Genomic DNA, 24,120 nt, shown 5'->3' with positions numbered 1-24,120 from the left:
CAAAAGGAAGAAGCAATGAAGAGAGCAAGAGAAGAAGAAGTCGTGGCCGAAGAGGAAAAAGGTGGTGAAGAAGAGGACGACAAAGCCCAGGGTGATGAAAAATCGCAGGGGCTGCCTGGGGTGCCTCCCCTCCCCTCTACTACACATATTGGGCGGGGAAGGGGCGGCAAGGGACTCGGCAAGTGGCGGAGGGTCGGCGACCCCGCGGCGGTCTCCCAACGACGCCAGGCCAGGCTGGCAGCTGCCGCCGGCCCACCACCTGACTACAACGCTGTCAAGCCGTTCATGTGGAGCCAGGTGGCCAACATAGGCGGCGGGGGCCAGATCGGCCACCTCACCGGCATCGCGGGCAGCATCAACTACTGCGACGAGGAGGTCGACGACGAGCTGATCGAAGAAGGCCAGCAGCTGCTGGGCGAGTTCGAGGCGGTGCCTGAGTGGTTCGAGCACGACGAGACATCGCGGACGAGACGCGACGAGGTTGAGCACGGATTCGTTACGTCGTGCGGCCCCCTAGAGGGCCAGCGCATGGCAGCGGTCGACGGCGGGGCCAAGCTGCGCGTGTTCTACTCCTCGCCCCTGCCTGCCCAGGCGCGATTCGAGATCACTTACCTCGCATTTGACGATAGTTCCATCGAGTATGCCTATCTGACGTGTGTGTGTGCGTGTGGGCGTGTCGTGTGGGTGTCGTGTTATGAGGCGTAGTACTAATGCTAAACATCATCGTCGTCGTCGTCGTCGTCGTCGTCATCATCGTGCGTGCAGGTACGCTTTTATGGTGGACCGACGAGATCGCGAGTTCGTGTTCGTGGGTGTGATCGGCGCCCACCCGCACTGTGGGACGGCTCACTTCTCCTACGACAACTCTGATGGCAGCGGACCCAATCTCTTCGAAGACGAAGAAGAAGAGGCGGGCGAGGAAGAGGAAGAGGAGGAAGCCGAGGCAGCGGCAATCGACCCAACAATGGCGAAGAAGGACCGAGTAGAAGCACCGAGCCCCGAGCAGCGTGTAGCCGCAGGCACCGCGTTCGTAGTGGCGCGGCTCCTCCCGGCCGCGAAGCTGCGCTTCCACGAGTTCTGCCACAACCTGTGGCATTGAGCGTTACCACGCAACCCTCGATTTCTCAAATAATACCGAGAGCGGCTGTTCGCTGAACGTCGAGTTTTAGTTCCCTCCCCCCAGGAGACCGAGAAGAGAAGAGAAGAAAGAACATAACTCGTCACGAAAGCAAAAGGAGAACGATATGGACCAGAGGCGATCTCGGCAGGTGGTGCGGGGTCAGCAGAAGAAGCTGAAGGACTCCAGGAAGTGGCGCTATGTCGAGGTCGAGTGCAAGCGCGACGACAACGAGGAACGAAGCGCCTGGACGACTCCGTGCAACCGCAAGTGGAACTCTTTCCTCCGCCAGGCCGACCTCCGCCGTCGCAAGGTTCAACCCCTTATTATTAATTATGTTTGTAAATTAAATATGAGAATTAAATCTGTCAATTATTATGATTACTTATACAAATAAATACAAATAAAATGGCTGCTGTAGTACTTTCTATTTTTTTGCATAAAAATACAAATTATGAGACTGATGAGATTGCTGGCAGGTGGCGGTGGAAGGGCTCATTCACGCCCTGCAGCATGAGCGGCCAACGCTAAGTACGTGCTGTGCGTGCGTGGGCTCAACCGTTTGAGCAGGCAAAAGGTGGATGATTCTGATCACTCATGTTTGCGTCTGTGTGGGACTGTGCCCATGCAGCATTTGATTGGCTGGAGGGTGAGGGCGTGACTGCGGAGGAGCGCCTGATTGAGCTGCGCCGGTGGATCGCCGCCCAGCTGCGGCCGGTCATGGCCCCACCATCAACCCCACTGCCCGCGGGTTGCGATCCGGTCGAGGCCCACGAAAGCGACGACGACGACGACGACGACGAACAAGACCACCAGAAGGAATACAGTGATGATGGCGGAGATGATGATGAAGATGACGACGACAATGGTGAAAGCAACGAAGATGACGACCAGCCGAGCAGGAACCGGAAGGTGAAGTCGAAGGGCGAAGACCTGGAGCTGGAGGTGCAGGTGGCCACCCTCCGACTGGTCTCGGCGCTCGCCGTGCTCTGCACCTGCGCCCACGCCCACCTCCTCCTCGGCTGCCCCACCACCGCCACTCCATCGGCTGCCACCGCGACCAGGGCGCCGCGCAACCCGAAGGGTAACCCCAAGGGCGGCAAGGCGGTGCCCGGCGTGATGGAGGTGCTCCATCGGGTGCTGACGTCGGACGCCGGCAACGCCGCGAAGCGGACCCGGCTGCGGGCGGAGGCCATGTACGCGCTCGCGGTGGTCTGCTTCGTGCTCGAGGACCAGGCTGTGGCCCTGGAGACGTGCGCGACGCTGGCCGGGCTCTACCTGGGCGACGTCCGGCAATTGGCCGCCAAAGACAACAGCGACGACGACGACGACGCTAATGATGACGACGATGATAGCGATGATGAAGAAGACGAAGAAGAGGCGATCGAGGATGACGATGGCGAAGACGATGACGAAGACGACGATGAATTCTCTATTGATGATAACTTGGGCGCGCTGCTGGTCGGCAGCGGTAAGAGCGAGGCGGAATACGCGGCCGCGCTGGGCACGATCGCCTTCCTGCTGAGCCTGGTCGATTCGGACAACGACGTGCGCGCCTTCATCGGCAGCCACAAGGAGGCCCTCATCAGCCTCTTCTTCCTCGCGGACCACCAGAGCAGCAGCCGTGGCTCCGACGTCGCCAGCTCGAGTCGGGTGCGCACGCACGCCGCCACCCTGCTCGGCGTTCTCTACCGCCTCAGCCGCGCCAACGACGACGGCGACAGCGACGGCGACGGCCTCGACGACGATGACGAAGTGGAGGAGGTGGATGAGCGCGAGATGTCGTTCGAGGGCAAGCGGCGGTTCGTGGAGCTGTGCGAGGCGAGGGCGCGGAGCGGTACGAGCGGCCGCCGCACACGCGGTGGGCCGGAGCGCAAGTGGGCGCGGCGCGAGGCCAGTTTCTTCCGCGCGCTCGCCGCGGAGCTGCGGGCCGACGACTACCGCCGGCGGCTCCACCAGGCGGCCGACGCCGATGAGCGGGAGGAGGCTGCACGGTGCAATGAGATCGTGCGGCGCGAGCGGCATGCGAGCCGGATCCTGACCGATTTGCACTCCAACGAGCCGCACTCGTTCAAGATCGAGGGCTGGCGTTGGGACCTGACCCTCGGGTTCCTGCGCAAGTACTTCCACCAGCACTTTGTGCACCTCTTCGGGGTACGTGTGTGGCTCGTTGACCCTGGAGTGTTAGCAGCGACTGATTCTGTCGTGTGTCGTATGTGCGTCGTGTGTCGTGCGTGCGTGTGTGGCGTGTGTGTGCGTGTGTGCGTGTGTGCCTGCGTGTGTGCGTGTGTGCGTGTGTGGTGCGTGCGTGTAGGGTCGGCCAGAGTTCAGACGGGCCACCAAGCAATTTTATGAGTCTGGGGAACGGAGCTGGGTCTGGCCCCAGATCTACGTGCGCAAGGTGAATCGGGACACACTCAAGGGCAGGAGCACCCAGACCAAACGGTAATTAACTTTAGCACACTGCACACACCGCACACACCACACATCGCACACACCGCACCCACACCGCATCGCACTACAGCGCTGCGCTCCCCCCCAACCAGGTTCAGGAAGGAGGTGGATCGGAACTGGACGAGGGGCAATCGCGAGCGCTACCGGGGCAACGGCGAGTACCGCTACGACCTGCGACAGGCCGAGCAGCGCCGGGGCCGCGCCGTCGAGCGCGAATGGCGTATGGCCAACGAACGCGGTCTCTGGTGAACAACAACCGACGCTGTGGTCGTATGAAGAAGGATTGTATGTATGTCATGGCCCAAGAAGAAGAACCACAGATCACAGCTTTGCCTTGTCCTTCTCGTTGTTGTGGAATGCCGCCCAGTCGGGCTTCTTCTTTTGGGCGAAGCACGACATGCCGTAGAGCGCCTCCTCCGAGTGCACCATCTTGCCAAACACCTTCTCCACCTACACGCCAACCAACCACCCGCTTTTAATATGCATGAATTTATAAATAATAAGAATAATTTATACAAATAAATATAAACAATAAATAATAATTAACAAATGTGTGCACCTCATTGAGGTTGTCCTCGTGCGAGTGCGATGAGACGTGGTTGACGAGGTGCTTGATGTCGGCCATGGCGGTGGGCGCGCTGGAGAGGAGCTCCTCGACGTACTCATTCACCTTGGCATCGAGCTCCTGCTCGTTCTCCACGAGGGCCGAGACGAAGCCCAGCTCGTAGGCCTTCTGCGCGCTCATCTTCTTCCCCGTGAGCATGTACTCCTTCGCCCGAAACGCACCTTGCATGTGAGATAGCGCCGCATACGCACACGCGCACACACACGCGCACACACGCGCACACACGCGCACACACACGCACAAGGTCAGCAATGTTTGCTCACATAGAGATCAGTAAAAGAACGAAGGAGAACAAAGAAGTACCGATTTGTGGGACGATGTAGGCCGAGATGATCGCCGGCACCAGGCCGCGCTTGACCTCGGCGAACCAGAACCAGGCGTCCTTGGTTGCCACTCGTATGTCGGCAGTGAAGACCAAGCCCCTTTTCAGCACCGCACACGCAGCACCGCACACGCACCACGGCACACACACATCAGACCACTGGTGGGAACGGGCCGAGGGCGAAGGTACCAGCCGCCTCCGAGCGCGGGCCCGTTGATGCGCGCGATGAGCGGCTTGGTGCAGTTGCGGAAGCGCTCGTAGAGTTCGATGGCGCCGGCCGGCCCGGTGCCCTGCTCGAGCTGCTGCGACATGTCGGCCTGGTTGCCCCCGCCCAGGTCCATGCCGGTGCAGAAGTAGCGGCCGCTCCCGGTCACCACGATCACTCGCACCTCTCGGTCCGACTCCAAACTGCACAGATTTATTTAATAATTCATATTTGTGTTTATTCATTTATTTGTGTTTATTATTTTATTTATTTGTAAACAATATACCATTAATATTGTGAGGGGAGGTACTGGGTGAGGGCGCGCTTTATTTCGGCAGACATGGTGAGGGTGATGGAGTTGCCCCTCGTGGGACGCTCCAGCGTGATGGTGCCCCGATGATTGGCCACCTCCACCTTCAGCTCTCGATATGCTGCAGCCATGGCAGCCAACTAAATTTATAAATAAATAAATAAATAAATAAATAAAATACAAATACAAAGAAAAGTAAAGGCGCATGTTTCGAATTCTTTAGTGGCGGCCACAGGAGTGGTCGCCGCCGCCGGCTTCAGGGCCTTCACCGGGTCGGGCCGGCGCGATTTCGTTGCCGTTGTCGTCGACCACCTTGAGCTCGCCGACCGAGTGGGCAAACTCCTTGAGCGAGAACTGGGCGCTGCCACGCTCCTTGGGCTTCTGCTGCGACTCGTGCGGACACCACCCGATCATGTACACCACCTGAAGTGTGTCGCGTGTGGCGCGCGCGTTCAATGTAAAGGCAATGATGGTGATGAAGGCACACGGGTGGTCGATGATGGCGGTGGGACCAACCTGGAAGGTGGCGGGTACTCGCCCGTCCTCCTTGCCGTAGAGGGCCTTGTACGCGGCCGCAGCGGCGTACATGGTGCTGCGGGGCACGTAGGGCCGCCGGAAGTGCTGCGCGTTGCTCTCGCCCATCCCTCGCAGGTCGCGCATGAGCGTGAATGCATCGGCAAAATCCACCACCACCTCCTCTTGATCAACTGCCATTACCCAGAGCAGCAGCAACAGCAGCGCGTTAGGTGTGTGTGGTATGTGTGTGGTGTGTGGTGTGTGGTGTGTGTGTGTGTGTGTGTGGATAGAAAGAAGAGAGCGTACTTGTGGGGAGCGCAAACTTGGCCCGCGTCAAGAGGTCCCCGACATCCGACACACCGGCGAAAGGCGAGACATGATTGGAGATCCCTCCGTCGCGGTCCTGCTCGGCCACCAGGAATGCATTCCTGAGCTCCCACAGGGTCTCTTCGCCGAACATGGAGGCCAGGAAGAGACCGTCGGGCTTGAGTACGCGCCGGATCTGGGCCAGCACGCCCGGCAGGTCGTTGACCCAGTGCAGCGCCAGGTTGGAGATGACCAGATCGAAGGTGCCCTCCTCGAAGGGAATCAGCTCCTCGTCGGCCACCACGCGCTCAGGTTTGACTGCGTTCACGACACACACGACACACACGACACACACGACACGACAGGTTACGTCACGTCAGAGCCAAGACAGACCAAAGCACACGCGTGCTCACAAAGAAAGCCAACGCACTCGCAAGATCGGCGTCCAAGTGTTGATCTCGAGCAAGACTGAGCGCTGGATGGTCGAGCAAAGCAGTGAGTGAGCGACTGGCGGCGGGCGGGCGTGCGTGCGTGACAAATGGGAGCGCTGTGCGTACGCGAGGAGTCGAGCTGTACAATCCTCTTGACGCCGGGGATCTCTTGCAGGTGCTCGGCCACACCGGCCGCAGCCCCGCCCAAGGCCAGCACCGACGGGAACTCCCTGTCCAATATGTCCTGCGCCAACACAAGCTTTGTCAGCTGCGCTTTGCAGTGCAGAGAGGAAAGAAAGAAGAAGAAGGAGAAGAAAGATGGCGTACGTTGAGGCGATCGGCAAGACGTGCGGCGATCTCCTTCCTGAGGTAGTCGTAGTCCTGCGACTCGGGGTCGGCGGCGGCACGGTCGCGCTGCAATCGCTTCACATGTCGATTGAACACGTTCATCGCACGCTGCTCCTCGGCGCTGTCTGAAGATGAGGCGAGGCCTCTCTTGCTCCACGCCATCGTGACGGGTGCAGCCGCCAGTCTTGTGGTGGTGCAGCTGATGCGGTTGCATCCCTCTGCACTTAATCTTCTGATTTGGCCCCGCGCAAAGGGAGATGATGCGCTGAAAGCGCCTGGCAGACGTGATCTTGTGTTCGCTCGTTGGAGCACAGCAGCCCTCCTCATTCTGCTCTCGGTGCTCTCAGGTCTGAGTTTGGTTTGAAAAAGAAATGAATGAATTAAAAGAAAAAAAGAAACCAAATCAAACACTGCCGCAAGAAGAAGGCAAGATAAACAACGGCGTAGATGATGGAGGAGGTGGCGTCAGACTCGTCGGTGGTCAGCGAGGTGGTAGAGATGGCTGAAGAGGACGAGGAGGAGGAGATCGAAGAAATCGAGGAGGAAATAATGGAAGAAGAAATCGAAGAAATGGAAGAGGAGGTCGAGGAGGGGGCTGAAGAAGCCTACCCCACGATCAGTTACAAGTCCAAATCAAGCGTTGGCAATACCGCATCATCCACATCAACACAGAAATCACCAAAATCTTCGTCGGCTACCCAACGCTCGCCATCGACAGCCGTGACTGCCAAGGCCTCATCCTCATCTTCTACGACGATGCTGGAGGGCTCCAACATCCACTTTTCGGCCGATGGCAAGAAGCTGTGCAGTCACAGCACCAAGGTGTGCAAGCAGCGGCGCATGGAGGGCCGCGGCTTCTGCATCAAGCACATCCTCGAGGACCCCACCTCGGGCTTCCAGCAGTGCGAGTACCTGTGCAAGAAGAAGGGCAACCGCCGCTGCACCAACCCCGTCCCTCCACCACACGACGACGTGTACGCCTGCTTTGGCTTGCGTTGTGTGTTGTGTGTCGCGTGTGTGTTGTGTGTGTGTGTGTATCTGTGTGTCTGTGTGTTGTGTGTGGCTGACATTGCGCGTGTGCGCACGCACGTGAAGGGTGTACTGCTCGCACCATCGGCAGATCCTGGGGCTGCAGCCGCGCACGGCGGCCAAGCGCGGGCAGGGCAAGGCCGGCGGCGCCGGCGGCAAGTCGCGGGCCGACCTCCGCTCCAACAAGGGCGCCCACACGGCGCTCATGAGCGTGCTGGCCAAGCACGGCATCCCCGAGAAGAGCCCCAAGCGCAAGGGCGCCACCACGCCCAACGCCAAGAAGATCAAATCCGAGTACTACTCCATGCGCCGCGCAATCGTCTGTTATCGACTTCACCTCTAATAACTCGTGTCGTGTCGTGTCGTGTCGTGTCGGGGCTGCAGGGAGACACAGTCGGCAGGTGCGGCTGAGGAGGAGGAGTCGAGCGACGAGTTCCCGTCGGACGAGGAGGAAAACGGGGAGGAGGCCGATGTGGAGAGCGGGTCGGAGGACGCGATCAGCGACCTCGATCGCGATTACGACAACGACGCCTTCATTCCCGACAGCTTCCTCTGGCACCTCGAGCACGACAGCGCCCCCGAGTCCGATCCACTGCAGTACTACACCACCCATTTTGCTTTCCGTGCCCGCGAGTGTTTTTGACCGCACGCAACACGCAACACGCGCGAGGTCCTGATGGTATGCGGCCGCGTGTGCAGGGACCAGCAGGTGCTGACCGAAGAGGAGCTGCTCCAACGACGCAAGGCGAAGGTCCTCAAGCTGCTTCAACTCTACAAACTGCAGTACTATCGCCTCCAGGTACCTATTACACGAGCGGTGCGTGCGGCTGGATGTGGATGGAAGGCCAACACGGGGCTCTACGGTGTGTGCGACAGGACAACCTGCAATCGACGTACGAGCTCTACAACAAAAAGGTGGCGCTGGAGCGGGAGAAGATGGGCCTGGCGGGCGAGGGCAAGCGACATCATGGAAAGGGCGTGATCGACAAACGCAACAAGCCAAAGCAGGGCCAGAAGCAGGTTCGCTGTGTGCATTGTGTGTGTGTTGTATGTGGTGTGTGGTGTTGGACGGCGGGATTAACGATTGGGTGGCGTACAGGAGGATCAGCTGCGAGCGCTGTACATTCACTCGAAGGAGGCCAAGGTCAAGCTGGACGACACCATCGGCTACTGCCACGTGCCCGAATGTCGGCTACGAGCCCTCGCCCCCTCCGACTTCTGCCGCACCCGTACCACCTCTCCTTCCGCACTTTCTCTTCTCACCGCGCACGACACGACACGACACACGACACACGACACGACACGCTCATTCGATTTCCTGTCAACAGACATCTTGCGGGACCCGCAGCAGCAGCTGTACATCGGGTGCACCTACGCCAAGGGCGAGTGGCACGCGGCTCGCGGGCACACGTGCGGTCAGCCCATCCTGCGAACGACGCAGCCGCCGCTGTGCGACGCGCACATGGACGCCAGCGCCGAGCAGCAGGAGCTGGCCGCCGCGCTGGCCTCCCACAAGAAGAAGAACAACAACAAGAAGCGCAAGGCGAGCCAGCTCCTCGAGGAGCGGGACAAGGACAAGGCCCGCGAGCGCGAGAGCAAGACGTCGGCCAGAAAGAAGTCCGCCGGCAAAGGAAAGAGGAAGGAGACCAACAACAACATCAACAAGACGGCGACGGCGACGGCGGACTGGATGGGGATCACGAGCCAGAACGCGAGTCAGTTCCCGCTGGCGCTGGTGCTGGCCAAGGTGGACCACAACGTGGGCATCATCCAGGAGAAGCGAGGCCTGCTGCTCGACGAGGAGAACAAGAGGCGGCAGCAACAGCAGCAGCAGCAACAAGAAGACTCAGACGACGTAGAGGAAGAAGCCACTGCTGCCTCGTGATGACGCAGGCCTTGTCTTGTTGCCCTTACAAAGCAAGCCATCTATTTGCATTTTGTTTGAGTGATGATGATGTGGATGATGACGCAGCTTAGAGGCAGTCGTCGGCGGCCATGGAGTCGAGGTCGTGCTTGAACTGGAGGGAGACGTTGATGGTGCGTTCGATGTGGGCCTCGGTGAGGCCGCCGTCGCCCTCGGTCTGCGCGAGCGAGAGGGCGAGGCGGATCACTGTGCGGATCTGGCGGCCGTTGAGCTCGAAGGCGGCGAGCTTCTCGAGGTCGAGCCGGGCCTTGGCGAGGTCGACCGAGGCGGCGTCAAGCAGGTTGGCCCAGATCTTGCGGCGCGAGGCGAAGTCGAGGTCGCTGTACTTGAGGGCGATGCTGATGCGGCTGTGGAAGGCCGAGTCGAAGGACTTGACCCGGTTGGTGGTGAGGAAGAGCACGCCCTGGTGGTACTCGAGCAGTCGCAGGAAGATGCCCACCATCGCATTACGCTTGATGTCGTTCTCCGACCGACGCTCCAGGAAGACTGCAGGCACAATAGAGTTAGAGCGAAGAAAGAAGAACGAAAGCGAGCAAGAAAGAGCGAAGGAGAGAGTGGAGGTACTGTCGGCTTCGTCGATGAGGATGACGGCGTCCCAGGAGCTGGCTACCTCGAGGATCTCCTTGAGGCGGGCCTCGAGCTGGTCGGTGCTCGTGCCGAGCTCGCCCACGCTCACCGAGTAGAGCGGGCGGTGGAGCAGTTCGGCGATGGCCTCGGCCGTGAGGGTCTTGCCCACGCCGGGCTTGCCGTGCAGCAGGAAGATGCATCCGCCGCCCTTGCCCGAGATCACATCGCTGAAGGCGGCCGTGCTGTTGTTGGCCACCAGCGACTTGATGAGGGTCTTCTTCTCCTTGGCCAGCACGAGCCGATCGAAGGCCTTGTCGTCGAACACCACGTCGGCCACATTGTCCACGATCACCTCGCCCCACTTCTTGGCCGTGAAGCTGAACCCGGGCAGCGTGGGCCACGTCATCCACAGCTGGTCCTCGCTCAGCTTGGCCAGATCGGCGCTCGTCCTGAACGAGCTGTACTCCGTGAACTCCTCATAGCCCGGGTTGATCCTGTGTCAAGAGAGTAAGTCCACCGCACACACCGCACACACGCACACACTGCACCCTACACGCACCTGTTGAAGGAGACGCCGTCGATCATGATGCGACCGTCGGCCTTGTACTTGTGCACGCACCAGCCGGTGCGGAAGAGCATGTGGCCGCTGTAGACCTTGTAGTGGGCGCCGAGAGCGAGGGCCTGGAAGAGCTTGCCGCGAGCGGTGAGCTTGGCCTCGAGCTCGTCGGTGAGGATCTGCACCGGCAGGTCCTCCAGCTTCTTGGCTCCGGCGAACATGGGGATGAAGAACTGGTGGTCCTTGTTGAGGTACGCTTGGCCCGATGACTTGACCACCTGTTCATGTGCAGCATTGAGTGGAGCGTGAGCTCAACTTCACACGACACACACACAACACACAAACACAAACACACACGACACAAACGACGCGGAACATTGCGCACCTTTGCGGTAATGAGGAGCCCAGGGAAGAATCCGCGCATGTACTTGGCGGTCTTGACCTCGCCCGCGATGAGAAGGCCCGCGTCGGTGCCCCACACCTTCTTGCCGGTGTTGAAGAGGAACCAGAGGGCGTTGTAGGAGATCTTCTGCTCCTGGAGCATGCGCTCGATCTTGTCGTTGGTGCCCTTGTACCGCTTTTCCAGCCACGCCACCAGCGGCTCCAGCATCTGCTGGTAGAACGAGTTGCTGTTCGACTTGAACTGCGGCAGATGGCACTGTGTAGAGTTGGGCGGCCAGAGAGCCAGCCGGTGAGGGTCTTGCATCTAGCAACAGTCTGTGGAGGGTTGCTAAAGATGATGGTGGTGTGGAGGACGTACGAGTAGAGTCTCGGGGTCGACTTGCGGGCGGTCCTCGTAGAAGGTGTCGTCTGAGGCGAACTGATTGATGGCGCTACGCAAATCGTGGTCCTCGATCGTGAGAAGCGTTTGCTCCTCGAACTCGCCGTCGCACACCTTTACCATCTTCTTGGTGACGGAGAAGCCCTTGAGTTCGCCAGCGTCGTCTTCCTCTTCCTTCTTCTCATCCTTCTCCTTCTCCTGAGCCGCCACCTCCTGCTTCTTGTCGAGCTGCGATTTGGTGAAGCCCGCGAGCTGCTCGCCGTCTTCGACGTAGTCGGCAACCTCGTCTTCGGGCAGAAGTGTAGCGCCGTCGGCATTGGTGAGCTTCACCAGCTCCACCTTCTCGCCCACAGCTGCACTCAGCCTGCGGCTCGCATCTTCCAACAATCGCCCGACCATGTAGCTCCCCTTTTCTCTCATTTCATCTTCACTGGTGCCGGCAGGCTTGATGAGTACCATTACTGCCTCCGACTCGGAGGTCAGAGGATTGTTGTAGGTGACCGTGATGCGCATTGTGGTTGGTATAATAAGGATGAGAATTCGAGTCTACAAGACCAAGTCGTGTAGTCGTGTACAAGTCGCACATGGCCATTCTCTGATCCCTGATATTTTTTTGGCTGCAGCCTGAAGCGAAAATGAATACATGAACAAAAAAACAAGGAAATGACCTCTTTCTTTCCCTTTTCTGTCTCTTTCTGGTGGGGGCGTCTCTTGGCTGTACGTCTCTTCTTAGCCCTCCACCTCCAGTAGTATCCACTAACCTTTTGTTCTAGGTTCTTGCCAGAGAGAATAGATTGGTAGAGATGGAATTTTAGGTATTATAGAGCAAAACAACTAGGGGTGGGTACAGAGACAACAACAAGCTCCTCCCAAAGCACCAGCAGCAAGCATGGACTGCAGGCCATGTGCTGCAAGACTGCAAAAAGGTGCTCATTTTGCAATGAGAGGTCAAAAATGACCATGGGGATGTGACTGAGGAGCCATCCTCAACAACTGATCACCCTAACTTGGGTGTGCTGTCAGGACATTTACCAACTCAGATAAGTCCTGCTGGAATCACTCAAGTTTCAGTGGAGGAAGACAACTTGACAGGCGACATCTGGGTGAGAATTCCTGATCCCTATCTATTTGAGTGGCCAGTGCATTGAGCCCAGCAACATTCAAACTACAGACCAACACCTCCACCCAAGCCACAGATGACGGCCAACGTTCATGGACCGGAAGTGACGGTCCCCCAGCTCTTTGCGCCTGCGCTGGCCAAGGCGAACCAGTGGCTCTCAGACATCCGAGCGCAGTGCGACCTGCACGACCTCCACCAGGCCTACACGCTCCTGCGCGCCGTGTTCTTCACCATCAGGGACTGGTCGGGCGTGCTCGACAACATCAGCCTCACCGAGAAGCTGCCCATGCTGCTCCGTGGAATCTACTACGAGGGCTGGAAGGCAGTCGAGCCCCGTGATGAAGGTACATCTCTAGTTCAACAGATTCTGAAGAAGAAGAAGAAGATTGAATTGGGTCCGATGTTGTAGTGCGAACGATCGGCGACTTCTACGACACGATCAAGTACCACCTGGGCACCACCCCCGGGCCGCTCGCGGACAACCTGGAACTCAACACCATCAACGCCCTTCAAGGTACTCATCACAGTGAGTGCGAGGGCTGCATGATGACGGAAGATGGTGGCTCACGCCCACTCGTTTCAGTGATCCGGGTACACCTGCCGCAGGGAGACTTCAAGAAGGTGATGAACGCGGTGCCGGAGGACATGCGGAAGCTCGTCAGTCTGTCGACCCTTCCGACTGCCAGGCAGACCACCCACGCCGGAGCCTAAGTAGTGAGGGCCTCACGAAAACCATACATCGGCTGGAGGGCTCTTTGTTCATAGTACAAGTGGGCTACGTCACGCTTGCTCGCGCGTTCACAGATAAATGTCGGCAGCAAAATCATACGAAGACTTGGCGCGCAGGTCTGTGTGAATCCACGATCATCAGTCAGTCGGTCGTTGTGTGTGTGTGAGAGATCGGGTACCCTTTTTCTTTCTGCTGAGCTGCATCAAATCCAGGCCGCCACGTCGCTCACGTGTTCGTGGCGCTGTTGTTCACGAGAGATGTTAGTAGTGAGCTGACCGCAAGAGCCGACGCCCACATTCGAGGCTGGCGCAAGGTGGAGTGAGAAGGACAGTACCTCCTCTGTGCTGCTTTTTGAGGCGCAGGTTCTTCGCCTTTTGGTTCTTCATCCACTGTGTGCCCCGGGCCTCCTTCAAGTTACAGACCCGGTCGTACTCCTCCTCCTTGGCGGCCTCTTCCTCGCGGTAGTTCCTGCGTTTGTAGCGCACCTCCATTCGTTTGAACTTGCGGTCCCGCTTCTCCTTCTTGCGGTGGACCACTTCGCGGAAGTGTTGCCTCGACTGCTTAGCCTGCTTCTTGCGTCGGCGTCGGTTCCGATTGGCATCCAGCTTCGTCTCTGCAGACATTGTCAATGTCTGTGATGCCACACGCACACGCACACACGCACCCGACACGCACCCGACACGCACCCGAAACGAACGCAAGGCACTCTGCAACCAGAAATCGTACCGGCGGGGAGAATCTCAGCCAGCTTCCTTGCCTTGGGGTGCTTCACAGGGCTCGGTTTCGCCCACGAACCCGGTGTTTGCTTGGGCACAGCTGCTGTGATGGGTGTTGGTGACCAAAGCCCATTTCGCCCCGATCACGTTGCGGCAAGGGGGATATGGGAAGCTTCTGTACCTGCTCTGAGAGCGCCATGGAGCATCTTGATAACGCGTTGGCCGTTTACGACGTAGGTCTGCTCTCGGGTGGTGTGGCTCTTTGCGAAGGGGGCCAGCGCCGAGCGGAACACTTCCAGGAATCCGATGCGGAGCAATTCATCGATCACTCTCTCTCGGACTGACACGACCGAAGCAAAGGAAGACGTCAGACCCACGCACGCACGTACGTACGCACACACACACACACACACACACACACACACACACACACGGTGTTGAAGCATAAACGACTTGATGGGATGAAGTACGAGAGGATTTGATGGCGTGTTCGGCCAACCGACCCGCGGATAGCAGCAATCGGGGCTGGTGCGGGTGCTGAGCAATCGAGCACACCATCGACGCGACGAACCCTTCCGTCAGCGCCAAAGCGAGGTATCGGTCGGCACTCTCACGAGCGGGGCCTGTCAAAGAAGAGAGAGAAACGAAGAACGGATGGTGCATCAGCCAACCTGTCTACACAGAGGGCAACCACAAAGGTTGGGCGAGCCTACCAGGAGCTTTCCTCACGGCCGCCGAGATATGGAGGACAACGTCCACGCACCGCGACGCGATGGCGACATCTGTGGATTGCGTTCGCATTATCTCTACGAGCGCACGGACCAGACGCGGCTGTGGCAGCGATGGATATGCTGTGTGTGTGTGTGTGTGTGTGTGTGTGTGTGTGTGTGTGTGTGTGTGTGTGTGTGTGTGTGTAGGTGCGTGCGTCGTGGTGTGTGTGTGTGTGTGTGTGTGTGTGTGTGTGTGTGTGTAGGTGCGTGCGTGATCAGCCTGTGACTATGGTGACCGTAAGAAAAAGCGAAGGACGGGCATGTACCTGAGTTGTACATTGCGGGCAGGGCCTTGAGCACGTTCTTGACCGTCATGGCGTCGCTCGGGTAGGCCCATAGGCAGCGATACATGAAGTCGCGCCATTCCTGCTCACTCAGCTCTTGGGCCACTAGTGTGGAACCACGAATGTGAGGAACGTGGGCGTGTGGTGGTCCTCGTAGGTGTGGATTGGTGGAGCGCACGTTCTATCCTGAGCGACGGCTGCACCAGGCAGTGGGACAGCTCGCGCACCAGGCTGATGCCGTGATTGACGACCTCGCGGTGGTCGAAGTGAGCAGTCATCAACTGCAGAACCTGACCGAGGTAGGGTATGGCGCGCCGGACCATCGAGCTCCGATCGTGGGACAGCAGCGAGCCCGTCAGGTTGTACCCGCGGTGGTCCTCCTGGTCGCTGCCGTCCCCACTCTCGCGGTAGGACTTCGCCTTGTGCCGTTGCTTCTTCAGAGCTGACGTCGATGCAGCCGGCTGTTCGGGAATTGCGAACTGTTGCATGCCGCGTCGTGCGGGTCTTGGGCGCCGGCGACTCCTCTCCACCCTGGGCCTAAAGTTCCACCGTCCTCCGTAGTAATCATTCTTCGTATCGCCTGCGATACACGGTAGTAGTTAATGAATTGCTTCGGAAGAATGATTGCTGCGCGGCTGCAGCCTGTGTTGAGCTGTGGCTATGTACGACCAGACTTATGAGTTGGGCCGTACCGTTGTGGAGGCGGCCGCGTAGGAATTCGAGCCATCGAGCGCAGAGGTCCGGGTCGCGCGTTGTCTCGGACGACTCGAAGGTCCACGCGACCGTGTCCTGGAACGAGGTCCAGTTGCACATCACCCTCAACTCTGGATAAGAACCTGATGACGATGATGATAATGATGATGATGATGACGATGAGCAGTCAACATTACTGTGGTGTGCCCAACACTGTGGCTGGTAGTGGTGGAGAGATGTCGTACTCTTGATTGCCATCAGGTCACCCTCGGTGAACGCTCGGTAATTCTGAATTAGGTTGACTTGTCGCAGACTCGGAAGCCGGCCCTGGTCTACGCAAACAGCCGTTAGGAAGAAGCAGCACCAGCACCCGATCGCACCACCACCTGAGGTGCAGAGACGACTTACCGAGCAGTTTTTTCGGCGCCTTGGAGGCCGCGGTGTTGGAGAGGTCGAGCAGTTCCAGGTTGTGCAGATCTGGCGCACCATCGTCATCACCGTGAGCGTGAGCACTTGTGTGTTAAGAAGGAACGGGGCATGGAAAAGCGGGTAGCTGTGGAAGGTGTACTGGTCAGGAACATTGTTAGCCCGTAATCGCTCAAGTCGGTGCCCTTCAAGTTGAGTCTCCGCAGCCGCGTCAAGCCTGCGTGTGGGAAACCATGAGCCTCCGTTAGGTCCTGAACGCACTCCCTTTGGCCTGGCTGTATGTACTTTGCAAACCCTCCAGGGATTCGTCGGTCATCCGAGAAACATTGGCCAAGTCCAGGTCTTCCAGTTGGGTCAGACCTGTAGAGCACAACAGTAACAACCGATCGGGGTCAGTGTGCGATTCACACTGTCTCGACCGGAGCTCTTCTCTTCAAAACACAGGGTGGTCGTAGTACCGGCCAGGCGGCTGGTATCCCGGAGCCAATTTGACATGGAGGCGTTGAGTCGCACTAGCGAGGACATCTGGTCTACGTAGTCCAGCACGAGCGGCAGCAGATCCACGCTCGAGATGTTCAGCGCGCGCAGCTGCGTCAGCTTGGGGAGCGCCCACAAATCGCCACGAAGACCTGATGGCCACCCATGTGGGTGCCGCACAAAGCCAAGGCGCCCGGGCGGTCAGCGCTAGCCAAGAGAATGTCATCGAGAGAGACCACGGGCGGGCGCACCTCGACAACGCGAGATGTCGAGCGAGGTGAGGCTTGAGCTCAGCCCAGCCAGCAAGTTCGCGTGGGCGTCCTCGACGCGAGAGCGGCTGAGATTGAGCTCTGCCAAGCCAGTCAGACCTGACACACACACACAACACACACAACACACACAACACACACAACACACACAACACACACACAGAGTCAGTATCACTAGGGACGCCATTGCAATTAGAATACGTTAACGCTGTCACGCCGTACCAGCGATCGACTTCATGTCGGCGAGGCTCAGGTGGTGCGGGTAGCGGCGCAGATTGAGCGACGTCAGCCCGCGCATACGTGCGATCACCGGACCCACGCGTCGGCAGTCGAGCGCCTTCTGCCCCGACAAGTCCAGCCTGGCGACGTGCGCAAAGCGGCTCAACACCTTGAGGCCGGAGAGGGCGAAGCCCATGTTGTGTAGCAGCATGTTGGGTCCGACGTGGAGCTCGGGCGAGAAGAGGCGCATCAGGCGCCGGTCGCACACGCGCCGACGGCACACCAGGGCGAGCAGGGCGGCCTGGACGTCGAGCGGCAGCGTGTCGAGCGCGGCGCAGCTGGTGATGTCCCGCACCACCAGGTCCACACAGCGCCAAAGCAGCGACCGCACATGCCCCCGCTCCTCCTCTTCAACCGGTAATATGCTTTCCCACAGCGCACCAGCGTGTGCCTCCATCGTGGTGGTGAAAAAATCGAGTAAAAGAGTGCTGTGTTGTGTGCATCGTCACCCGCTCGGTTGTACTTCAGGCTTCAGCGAACAGAGGCTGACGTCACCTCCTCTTCATTTTTTCTTATTGTTCGAACACTGCTGCAGTTTTCGAACAATGTGTTTTATCTGCAGTTTCATTTTTCAAACTGTTTCGAAAAAATTACAGGTGTTGCAAATAATTTCGAAATGAATTGCAAAATAAATGAATCAAAGAAGCCTCAAACACAAAGATGGCGGAGGAAGGACAGAGAGCGGTAGCGGATCAGGAGGGGTTGAAGGAGGAGACGCTGCCAACAGCGGAGGAGGAGGCGAAAAAGGACGAGGCGCCGGGGCAGGAAGAGCACGACATCATGTGCGGCGCATGCGGGCAGATTTTGAAGCGAAATGCCTACAAATTTTGCGTACGATGCGGCGTGAAGCTCAATCCAGAGAGCGTCTGGGATGCGCAGCTGTGCAATTCGACGCACGACACGCCCAACATCGCCCGGGTGCGCCAGGAGATGATCGGCCGAGGGGTGAAGGTGGTGATTGCCGACGGGCGCATCTTTGTCGGCCGATTCCTGGCCTTCGACAAGCAGCGAAGCATGATCCTCTCCGAGTGCCGCGAGTATCGAAGGGTGAAGATCGATGACGACGGACCGGGTATAGCTTCTTCTTTCTTTACCGGACGCTCGTTGATGACTTGGTTGGTCTTCTGATTGTGTGTGTGTGTGTGTCGTGTGTGTCGTGTGTGTGTGTGTGTGTGTCGTGTGTGTGGTGTACACGCAGAGAAAGAAGAAAAGCGCAACGCAGGGCTGATACTGATCGGAGGCAAGTTCATCAAGTCTGTGCACTGGGCCAAGCTCACGGAAGAGGGCAAGCAGAAGCTGAAGGAGGAGGAAGAGGAGCGACGGCGGAAGGAGGCCGACGAAGAGCGAGAGGCCGCTGCCGAGGAGGCCAAGGCTGCGGCCGCAGGCGAGCTGCCGGTGTAAGCGAGCCCAGCAATGTTGGATGCGGCACAAGGCCAACAACAAGTCTCCCCCACCCATCTATCTCGGCGCACCACTTTCCACTTGTAGTCTTTGTGTGCAATTGGATTCAACCGAACTCGCTTCGGCCGAACTCAGCAGGCCTCGGCATAATCGACCGAATCGAGTTCGGTCGAATCCGCCTGCTGTCTGTCCTCGACCAATGAAGCAAAGTGCCAGCAATCCATCGAAGCCCACATAAAAAGCCGTTTGCTCTGCTCTCTCGTCACTCACTCTTCAGCTCCTCTTTGCTCCAAGCAACAAGACCAACCATGACCAACCTCAATCGCCTGCTTCAGCTGTTGTTCGCCCTGGCCCTGACCTTCGTCGCTGTGACCTTTGTGCCTCCTGCACTGGCAACCACCACCGGTGGGTTCTTCGACACCACGTGTCACGAGGTGCCGTTCACGCCTGAGGGCCTGGCCAGGCTCGAGCCCATCAAGGCCGCCAACCTGGGCACCTTCAACTGCTCGGGCTCCTTCACCTACTACGACCCGTCGACCGGCCACGTGACGGCCACCATCGACGTGCCCTGGTTCAACCAGTCCACGCTCTACGAGCCCTCGTGCGGCTGCTGGGTCACCACCAGCTTCGCCTTCGGACCCACCCTCCCGCCGCTGGTCATCCGCGAGTACGGCAACGCGCTGCCGGGCCGCGCCGAAGAGGGCACGTGCCTGGAGTTCGACTGGCCCGAGGACGACGGCAACATCACCCAGTCGATCGCCTTCGGGCGCAACATGCACTTCAACGTGCACCGCGACCTGCCCTACCTGCGCCAGAGCGACGGCACGCTCACGCGCCACCAGTCGTTTTATCGGGTGGCCGGCACGCAGAACGAGCTCGTCGTGGTGCGCAAGTTCAACGAGGCCGGTTACATCGACTGGATCGAGAACCTCGTTTGTCTCATGGTCGAGCCTCAGCTCTTGTGATGCTCCATCATCGCCGCGATGCTCGGGCACCCCAATGCCCACCCTGCAAGGCTTTTTATACTCAAATAAAGTTGGCGATTCTTTCATGGTTTCACTGTACATCAGGCGGGCTGCGTTCCGCCGGAAGCGGCGTTGTTGCCACCTTCGTTCTGCATCTGCTCCATGAGGGTGGCCCAGTTCTCCACTTCGGCCTGGAGGGCGTCGATCTCGGCGTCTCGCGATTCGATCTGCGCCAGCGCCCCGCGCAGGTCCTCCTCGACCTTGGCCCGCGCCGCCGACTCTCGCGCCAGGTCTGCTGTCAGCCTCTCGTTCTCGCGCCCGAGCGCCTCAAGCTCCTCGACCACCGCCTCGAGCTCCTCCTCGAGCCGCTTCACCAGCTGCTCGAGCTCCCTCCGCTGGGCCGCCTCGTCGGTGTCCCTCGCTTGCTCGGTGAGCTCGGCCAATCGCGCGTCCCGGTCGGCTGCCTGTCGCTGCCGCTCGGCCTCGCGCTCGGCCAGGCGAGCGGCGTCGCTGGCGGTGTCGGCCTTGAGCAGTCGCAGCTCCTCCCGAAGCCCGTCGCGTTCGCGCGCCCACTCGCTCTCCCTGGAGGCCCGCTCGCCCTCGGCTTGGCCGACACGCTGGGCGTGCTCGGCCTCGGCGGTGCGTTGGGCGTCGGCCAGCTGTCGCTCGCGCAGAGCCCACTCCTCGCTCGCCTGCGTGTGCGCGGCGGTGAGTTCCGCCACTTTAAGTTCCCACGCGGCCTCTTTGTCCGCCTCTTGGGCCAGCAGCTCGCGCTCACGCTGCTGCCATTCGCCTCTGGCCTCGTCGAGCTCGCCCGCCTGTCGTTGCATCTTATGCTCCCACTCCTGAGCCACATCCTCGACGCGCTGCTTCTGGGCCAGCTCCGCCTCGGTCTCCTTGGCCGCCAGCTTCTCGCCCCACTCGCGGGCCAGCTCCTCGCGCAGCCGCTGCTCGGCGTCGGCCGCCTCCCTCTCCTTGGCGCGCACCGCCTCGGCCTTGAGCTCTTCCAGGGCCACCTCGCGCTCGGCCAGCTTGGCCTGCCAGGCCTGGTCGATCTCCCGCACGCGCCGGGTCCATTCGGTGCCCTCCCGCTCCTCCATCCGTCGCTTCCACTCGGCCTCGAGCTCGTCCAGCTCGCGCCTGAGCAGCGTCTGCGCCTCACTCTCCGCCCGCACTCGTTCGGCCGCCATCTCCTCGCGTATCTGCTCGGCCTCCAGCCTCAGCTTGTCGCCCGCCCGCTCGAGCTCGGCCTCGCGAACCCGCGCTTGCGCCAGCTGCTCGCCCAGCTCCGCGGCCTGGCGTCGGAGCTCGGCCTCGTGCTCGGCGCGCAGGTCGTCCACTCGCCTCTGCTGATCGGCCTCGCGCTGTTCGCTCTCCTTCCGCGATTCCTCCTCCCTCGCCTGCTCCGCGGCCAGCGCCTCCTCGTCGCGCTTGGCCATCGCCTCGCGCAGCCCCTCTACTGCCTTCTTAAGGGCGGCCTCCGCGTCTGCGTGCTGCCGCCCGGTCCTCTCCGCCTCATCGCGCAGCTCGCCCACCGCCTTCTTAAGAGCCGTTTCCTTGGCCTGCCACTCGGCAGTCTCGTCGCGAAGGGCCTCGAGCTGGGCCTCGTGCTGCCGCCGTTGCTCGTCCATGAGCTGGCCGTGCTCGCGCGCAGCCCGCGCCAGCCGGTCCTCCCACGCGGCCTGCGCGCTCTCGCTCCCCGACTTGATTGCCGCAGCCTCGCGGCGCTCGACCTCGGCGCGGAGTTCGGCCAGCTGGGCCTGCGCGCGCTGCTCCCGCTCGGCGGCGGCCGCCTCCCACGCCAGCTGGGCCTCGCGCGCCCGCTGCCTCTCGGCCTCGAGCGCCGCCTGCGCCTCGGCTTGGGCCTCGTTGGCGTGGTGCTCGGCCTCCCGCAGCTGGGCTGTGAGCCGCTGGACCTCCTCGTCGGCCTGCTGGATCTGCTGGCCGAGCGCCTGGTCCTTCTCGTTGAGCCTGGTGCGCCACTCCGCCTCGAGCCGGGCCACGGCTTCGCTTTCGCTCTTTATGGCTGCCTCTGTATGGACCCTCAGCTGCCGCTGGGCCTCCTCGTCGGCCTTCGCTTGCGTATCGCTGAGCTCCTTGTCCTTCTCCTCGAGCTTCGCGCGCCACTCGCCTTCGAGCCGGGCCACAGCGTCACTTTCGTTCTTGGCTTCCTCGAGCTTAGCGCGCCACTCCTCCTCGAGTCGAGCCACTACATCGCTTTGGTTCTTTTTGGTCGCCTCTGCTTCAGCCCTCAGCTGCCGAGCGTCTTCGCTGGCCTTCGCGGCGGCCTCGCTGAGCTCCCTGTCTTTCTGCTCGAGCCTGGTGCGCCACTCCTCGGCAATCCGAGCGGTGGCGCCGCTTTCGCTCTTTTGGGCCTCCTCGAGTTGACGGTTCAGCTGCTGAACGTCTTCGCTGGCCTTCGCGATGGTGCGATTGAGCTCTTCTTCACTCTTCTCATGCCTGGCGCGCCACTCGCCTTCGAGTCGAGCCACGACCTCGCTTTCGCGCTTCTTGGCCTCCTCTGCGTCTTCGCTGGCCTTCGCGACGGCCTCGCTTCGCTCTTTCTCCTTCTCCGCCAGCTTGGCGCGCCACTCCTCCGCGACCCGGATGACAGCTTCGCTTTCGCTCTTGTTGGCCTCCTCCGCCTGGCACTTCAGCTGCCGAACCTCCTCTTGAGCCTTCGTCAATGCCTCGCCAAGCGCCCTCTCCTTCTCTGCGAACTTGGCGCGCCACTCCTCCTCGATGCGGGCGGTGGCGTCGCTTTCGCTCTTTTTGACTTCCACAACGCGGGCCATGGCCTCGCTTTCGCTCTTCTTGGCCTCGTCCAAATGTATCGTCAGCTGTCGCACCTCCTCTCCCGCCTTCTCGACAGCCTGTTGCCGCTCCCTATCCTTCTCCTCGACCTCGGTGCGCCACTCCTCCACGACGCGGGCCACGGCTTCGCTTTCGCTTTTCTTGGCCTCCTCCCATTGGGCCCTCAGCTGTAGCACCTCCTCGCCGGCCTTTTCACCGGCCTGTTGCCGTTCCCTGTCCTTCTCCTCGGCCTTGGTGCGCCACTCCTCCACGACGCGGGCCACGGCTTCGCTTTCGCTCTTCTTGGCCTCCGCCAACTGGGCCCTTAGCTGTAGCACCTCCTCGCCGGCCTTCTCGACGGCCTGCTGCAGTTCCCTGTCCTTCTCCTCGACCTTGATGCGCCACTCCTCCACGACGCGGGCCACGGCTTCGCTTTCGCTCTTTTTGGCCTCGTCGAATTGGACCCTCAGCTGCCGCACTTCCTCGCCGGCCTTCTCGGTGGTCTGCTGCAGCTGCCTGTCCTTCTCCTCGACCTTGGCGCGCCATTCCTCTTCAAGCCGCGCCACGTCTTGGCTCTTGCTCTTCTCGAACTCCTCCTGCATCTGCATTTTGGCCCGCTCGAGCTCGCTGTCCTTCTCGGCGAACTTGACGCGCCACTCCTCCGCGATCCGAGCCACGACTCCGCTCTCGCGCTTCTGGGCCTCCTCCGCCTGGACCCGGAGCTGCTCGCTCGCTTGGACAATCGCCCTGTCCTTCTCCTCATGCCGAGCCACGGCGTCGCGTTCGCTCTTCTTAGCCACCTCGATCTGAGCCGTCAGCTGCTGGACCTTCAGCTCAAGCTTCGCGCTCCACTCGCCTTCGAGCCGAGCCACGGCGTCGCTTTCGTTCTTTTTGGCCGCGTCTAGTTGGGCGCGCAGGTGTTGGACCTGCTGGCCCGCCTCAGTTGCCTTGGCCTCCAGCTCCTTCTCGCGCTCCTCGAGCCTGGCGCGCAGCGCCGCTTCGGCGCGGGCCACGGCCTCCCGCTCCCTCGCCTCGGCCTCGCGCAGCTTGCTCTGCAAACCGGCCGCCTCCTCGCCGGCCGCATCGCTCCACTTCTTCTCCCGCTCCTCGAGCTTGCGCCGCCACTCCTCCTCCACCCGCTCGACCGCGCGGGCCTTGTCGGCATCGAGCGCCCGCCGCTGGTCATCGACCGCCTTGGCCACCTCGTCGCCGAGCCGCTGGCGCCACTCGTTCTCCAGCTGCGCCTCGCGCTCGCGCAGGGCCGCCAGCTTGTCGGCTTCGGCCTTGCCCCGCTCGGCGTCCTCCTTTTCCCGGGCTCGCTGCTGCATCTCCTCGCGCAGCGCCTCGATGCGGGCGTGGAGGAGCGCGCGCGTCTGCTCGGCATCGTCGCGCGCCTGCGCCTTCAGCTCCTCGATTTGGGCCTCCCTGGCCTTGAGCTGCCGCGCCGCGCCGTCGATCTGCTCGTCCTTAGCCTGCAGCTGCGCGCGCAGGTGCTTGACCTCATCTGCGTCTGCGCCGCTGCAGCTCGTGGCGGCCACGGGTGCTGTGGGCAGCGGCTTGTTGTGTGCCTGTGCACTGCCTGCGCGAGCGCGACCGGCCGCATCGAGGCCAAAGCTGGGCGATGGCAACGATGAGGGTGGCACCGGCAACGGGGCGTCCTTGGCCAGCGGCGGCTGTGGCGATGGTGACCCTGATGACGACGAGGG

At 60.6% G+C, this 24,120-nt stretch overlaps 11 protein-coding genes across 11 annotated transcripts in view; 6 read left to right on the top strand and 5 right to left on the bottom strand.

Annotated features, from left to right (window-relative positions):
* Positions 1 to 15: 15 nt before the first annotated feature.
* ACA1_057470 (uncharacterized protein) lies at positions 16 to 1,099 on the top strand (the record flags this gene model as incomplete). Its single annotated transcript, XM_004339077.1, has 2 exons — positions 16 to 653; positions 766 to 1,099. 2 exons carry the CDS (start codon positions 16 to 18, stop codon positions 1,097 to 1,099), a joined length of 972 nt encoding a protein of 323 aa, XP_004339125.1.
* Positions 1,100 to 1,244: 145 nt separating this feature from the next.
* ACA1_057460 (uncharacterized protein) lies at positions 1,245 to 3,820 on the top strand (the record flags this gene model as incomplete). The annotated part of the gene is made up of 5 exons (XM_004339076.1): positions 1,245 to 1,430; positions 1,597 to 1,648; positions 1,749 to 3,271; positions 3,432 to 3,562; positions 3,664 to 3,820. The coding sequence occupies 5 exons, from the start codon at positions 1,245 to 1,247 to the stop codon at positions 3,818 to 3,820; spliced, it is 2,049 nt and encodes a 682-aa protein (XP_004339124.1).
* A 72-nt stretch (positions 3,821 to 3,892) lies between these two features.
* On the bottom strand, positions 3,893 to 4,859 carry ACA1_057450 (enoylCoA hydratase/isomerase, putative; the record flags this gene model as incomplete). Its single annotated transcript, XM_004339075.1, has 4 exons — positions 3,893 to 4,021; positions 4,131 to 4,357; positions 4,500 to 4,618; positions 4,708 to 4,859. 4 exons carry the CDS (start codon positions 4,857 to 4,859, stop codon positions 3,893 to 3,895), a joined length of 627 nt encoding a protein of 208 aa, XP_004339123.1.
* A 393-nt stretch (positions 4,860 to 5,252) lies between these two features.
* ACA1_057440 (methyltransferase domain containing protein) lies at positions 5,253 to 6,961 on the bottom strand (the record flags this gene model as incomplete). Its single annotated transcript, XM_004339074.1, has 5 exons — positions 5,253 to 5,456; positions 5,568 to 5,740; positions 5,856 to 6,173; positions 6,413 to 6,530; positions 6,614 to 6,961. The coding sequence occupies 5 exons, from the start codon at positions 6,959 to 6,961 to the stop codon at positions 5,253 to 5,255; spliced, it is 1,161 nt and encodes a 386-aa protein (XP_004339122.1).
* A 123-nt stretch (positions 6,962 to 7,084) lies between these two features.
* On the top strand, positions 7,085 to 9,548 carry ACA1_057430 (uncharacterized protein; the record flags this gene model as incomplete). The annotated part of the gene is made up of 7 exons (XM_004339073.1): positions 7,085 to 7,585; positions 7,755 to 7,957; positions 8,048 to 8,260; positions 8,363 to 8,462; positions 8,540 to 8,683; positions 8,763 to 8,892; positions 8,992 to 9,548. The coding sequence occupies 7 exons, from the start codon at positions 7,085 to 7,087 to the stop codon at positions 9,546 to 9,548; spliced, it is 1,848 nt and encodes a 615-aa protein (XP_004339121.1).
* An 88-nt stretch (positions 9,549 to 9,636) lies between these two features.
* Positions 9,637 to 12,004, bottom strand: ACA1_057420 (ATPase, AAA domain containing protein; the record flags this gene model as incomplete). Its single annotated transcript, XM_004339072.1, has 5 exons — positions 9,637 to 10,073; positions 10,152 to 10,648; positions 10,714 to 10,988; positions 11,096 to 11,368; positions 11,471 to 12,004. 5 exons carry the CDS (start codon positions 12,002 to 12,004, stop codon positions 9,637 to 9,639), a joined length of 2,016 nt encoding a protein of 671 aa, XP_004339120.1.
* A 683-nt stretch (positions 12,005 to 12,687) lies between these two features.
* ACA1_057410 (uncharacterized protein) lies at positions 12,688 to 13,322 on the top strand (the record flags this gene model as incomplete). Its single annotated transcript, XM_004339071.1, has 3 exons — positions 12,688 to 12,955; positions 13,021 to 13,125; positions 13,195 to 13,322. The coding sequence occupies 3 exons, from the start codon at positions 12,688 to 12,690 to the stop codon at positions 13,320 to 13,322; spliced, it is 501 nt and encodes a 166-aa protein (XP_004339119.1).
* Positions 13,323 to 13,409: 87 nt separating this feature from the next.
* ACA1_057400 (leucine rich repeat domain containing protein) lies at positions 13,410 to 17,652 on the bottom strand (the record flags this gene model as incomplete). Its single annotated transcript, XM_004339070.1, has 15 exons — positions 13,410 to 13,459; positions 13,676 to 13,954; positions 14,068 to 14,157; positions 14,239 to 14,397; positions 14,528 to 14,680; positions 15,094 to 15,216; positions 15,290 to 15,691; positions 15,804 to 15,935; positions 16,050 to 16,136; positions 16,213 to 16,281; positions 16,373 to 16,447; positions 16,516 to 16,590; positions 16,689 to 16,859; positions 16,959 to 17,075; positions 17,199 to 17,652. The coding sequence occupies 15 exons, from the start codon at positions 17,650 to 17,652 to the stop codon at positions 13,410 to 13,412; spliced, it is 2,436 nt and encodes an 811-aa protein (XP_004339118.1).
* Positions 17,653 to 17,915: 263 nt separating this feature from the next.
* Positions 17,916 to 18,656, top strand: ACA1_057390 (LSM domain containing protein; the record flags this gene model as incomplete). The annotated part of the gene is made up of 2 exons (XM_004339069.1): positions 17,916 to 18,327; positions 18,454 to 18,656. The coding sequence occupies 2 exons, from the start codon at positions 17,916 to 17,918 to the stop codon at positions 18,654 to 18,656; spliced, it is 615 nt and encodes a 204-aa protein (XP_004339117.1).
* A 308-nt stretch (positions 18,657 to 18,964) lies between these two features.
* Positions 18,965 to 19,621, top strand: ACA1_057380 (Mimivirus encoded protein, putative; the record flags this gene model as incomplete). Its single annotated transcript, XM_004339068.1, has 1 exon — positions 18,965 to 19,621. The coding sequence occupies one exon, from the start codon at positions 18,965 to 18,967 to the stop codon at positions 19,619 to 19,621; it is 657 nt and encodes a 218-aa protein (XP_004339116.1).
* Positions 19,622 to 19,722: 101 nt separating this feature from the next.
* Positions 19,723 to 24,120, bottom strand: part of ACA1_057370 (uncharacterized protein) — a gene marked incomplete at both ends in the record, with an annotated part of 4,876 nt that continues 478 nt past the window's right edge. The window contains one exon of the mRNA XM_004339067.1: positions 19,723 to 24,028. Coding sequence (XP_004339115.1) covers positions 19,723 to 24,028 — 4,306 coding nt within the window. The remainder of the gene's footprint in view (positions 24,029 to 24,120) is intronic.

Source organism: Acanthamoeba castellanii (genome assembly GCF_000313135.1).
Source record: "Acanthamoeba castellanii str. Neff unplaced genomic scaffold scf7180000084599, whole genome shotgun sequence".
NCBI classification, from domain to species: domain Eukaryota; phylum Discosea; order Longamoebia; family Acanthamoebidae; genus Acanthamoeba; species Acanthamoeba castellanii.
Note: the sequence above shows the minus strand (reverse complement) of the source record. Positions and strands in the feature narration are given on the sequence as shown.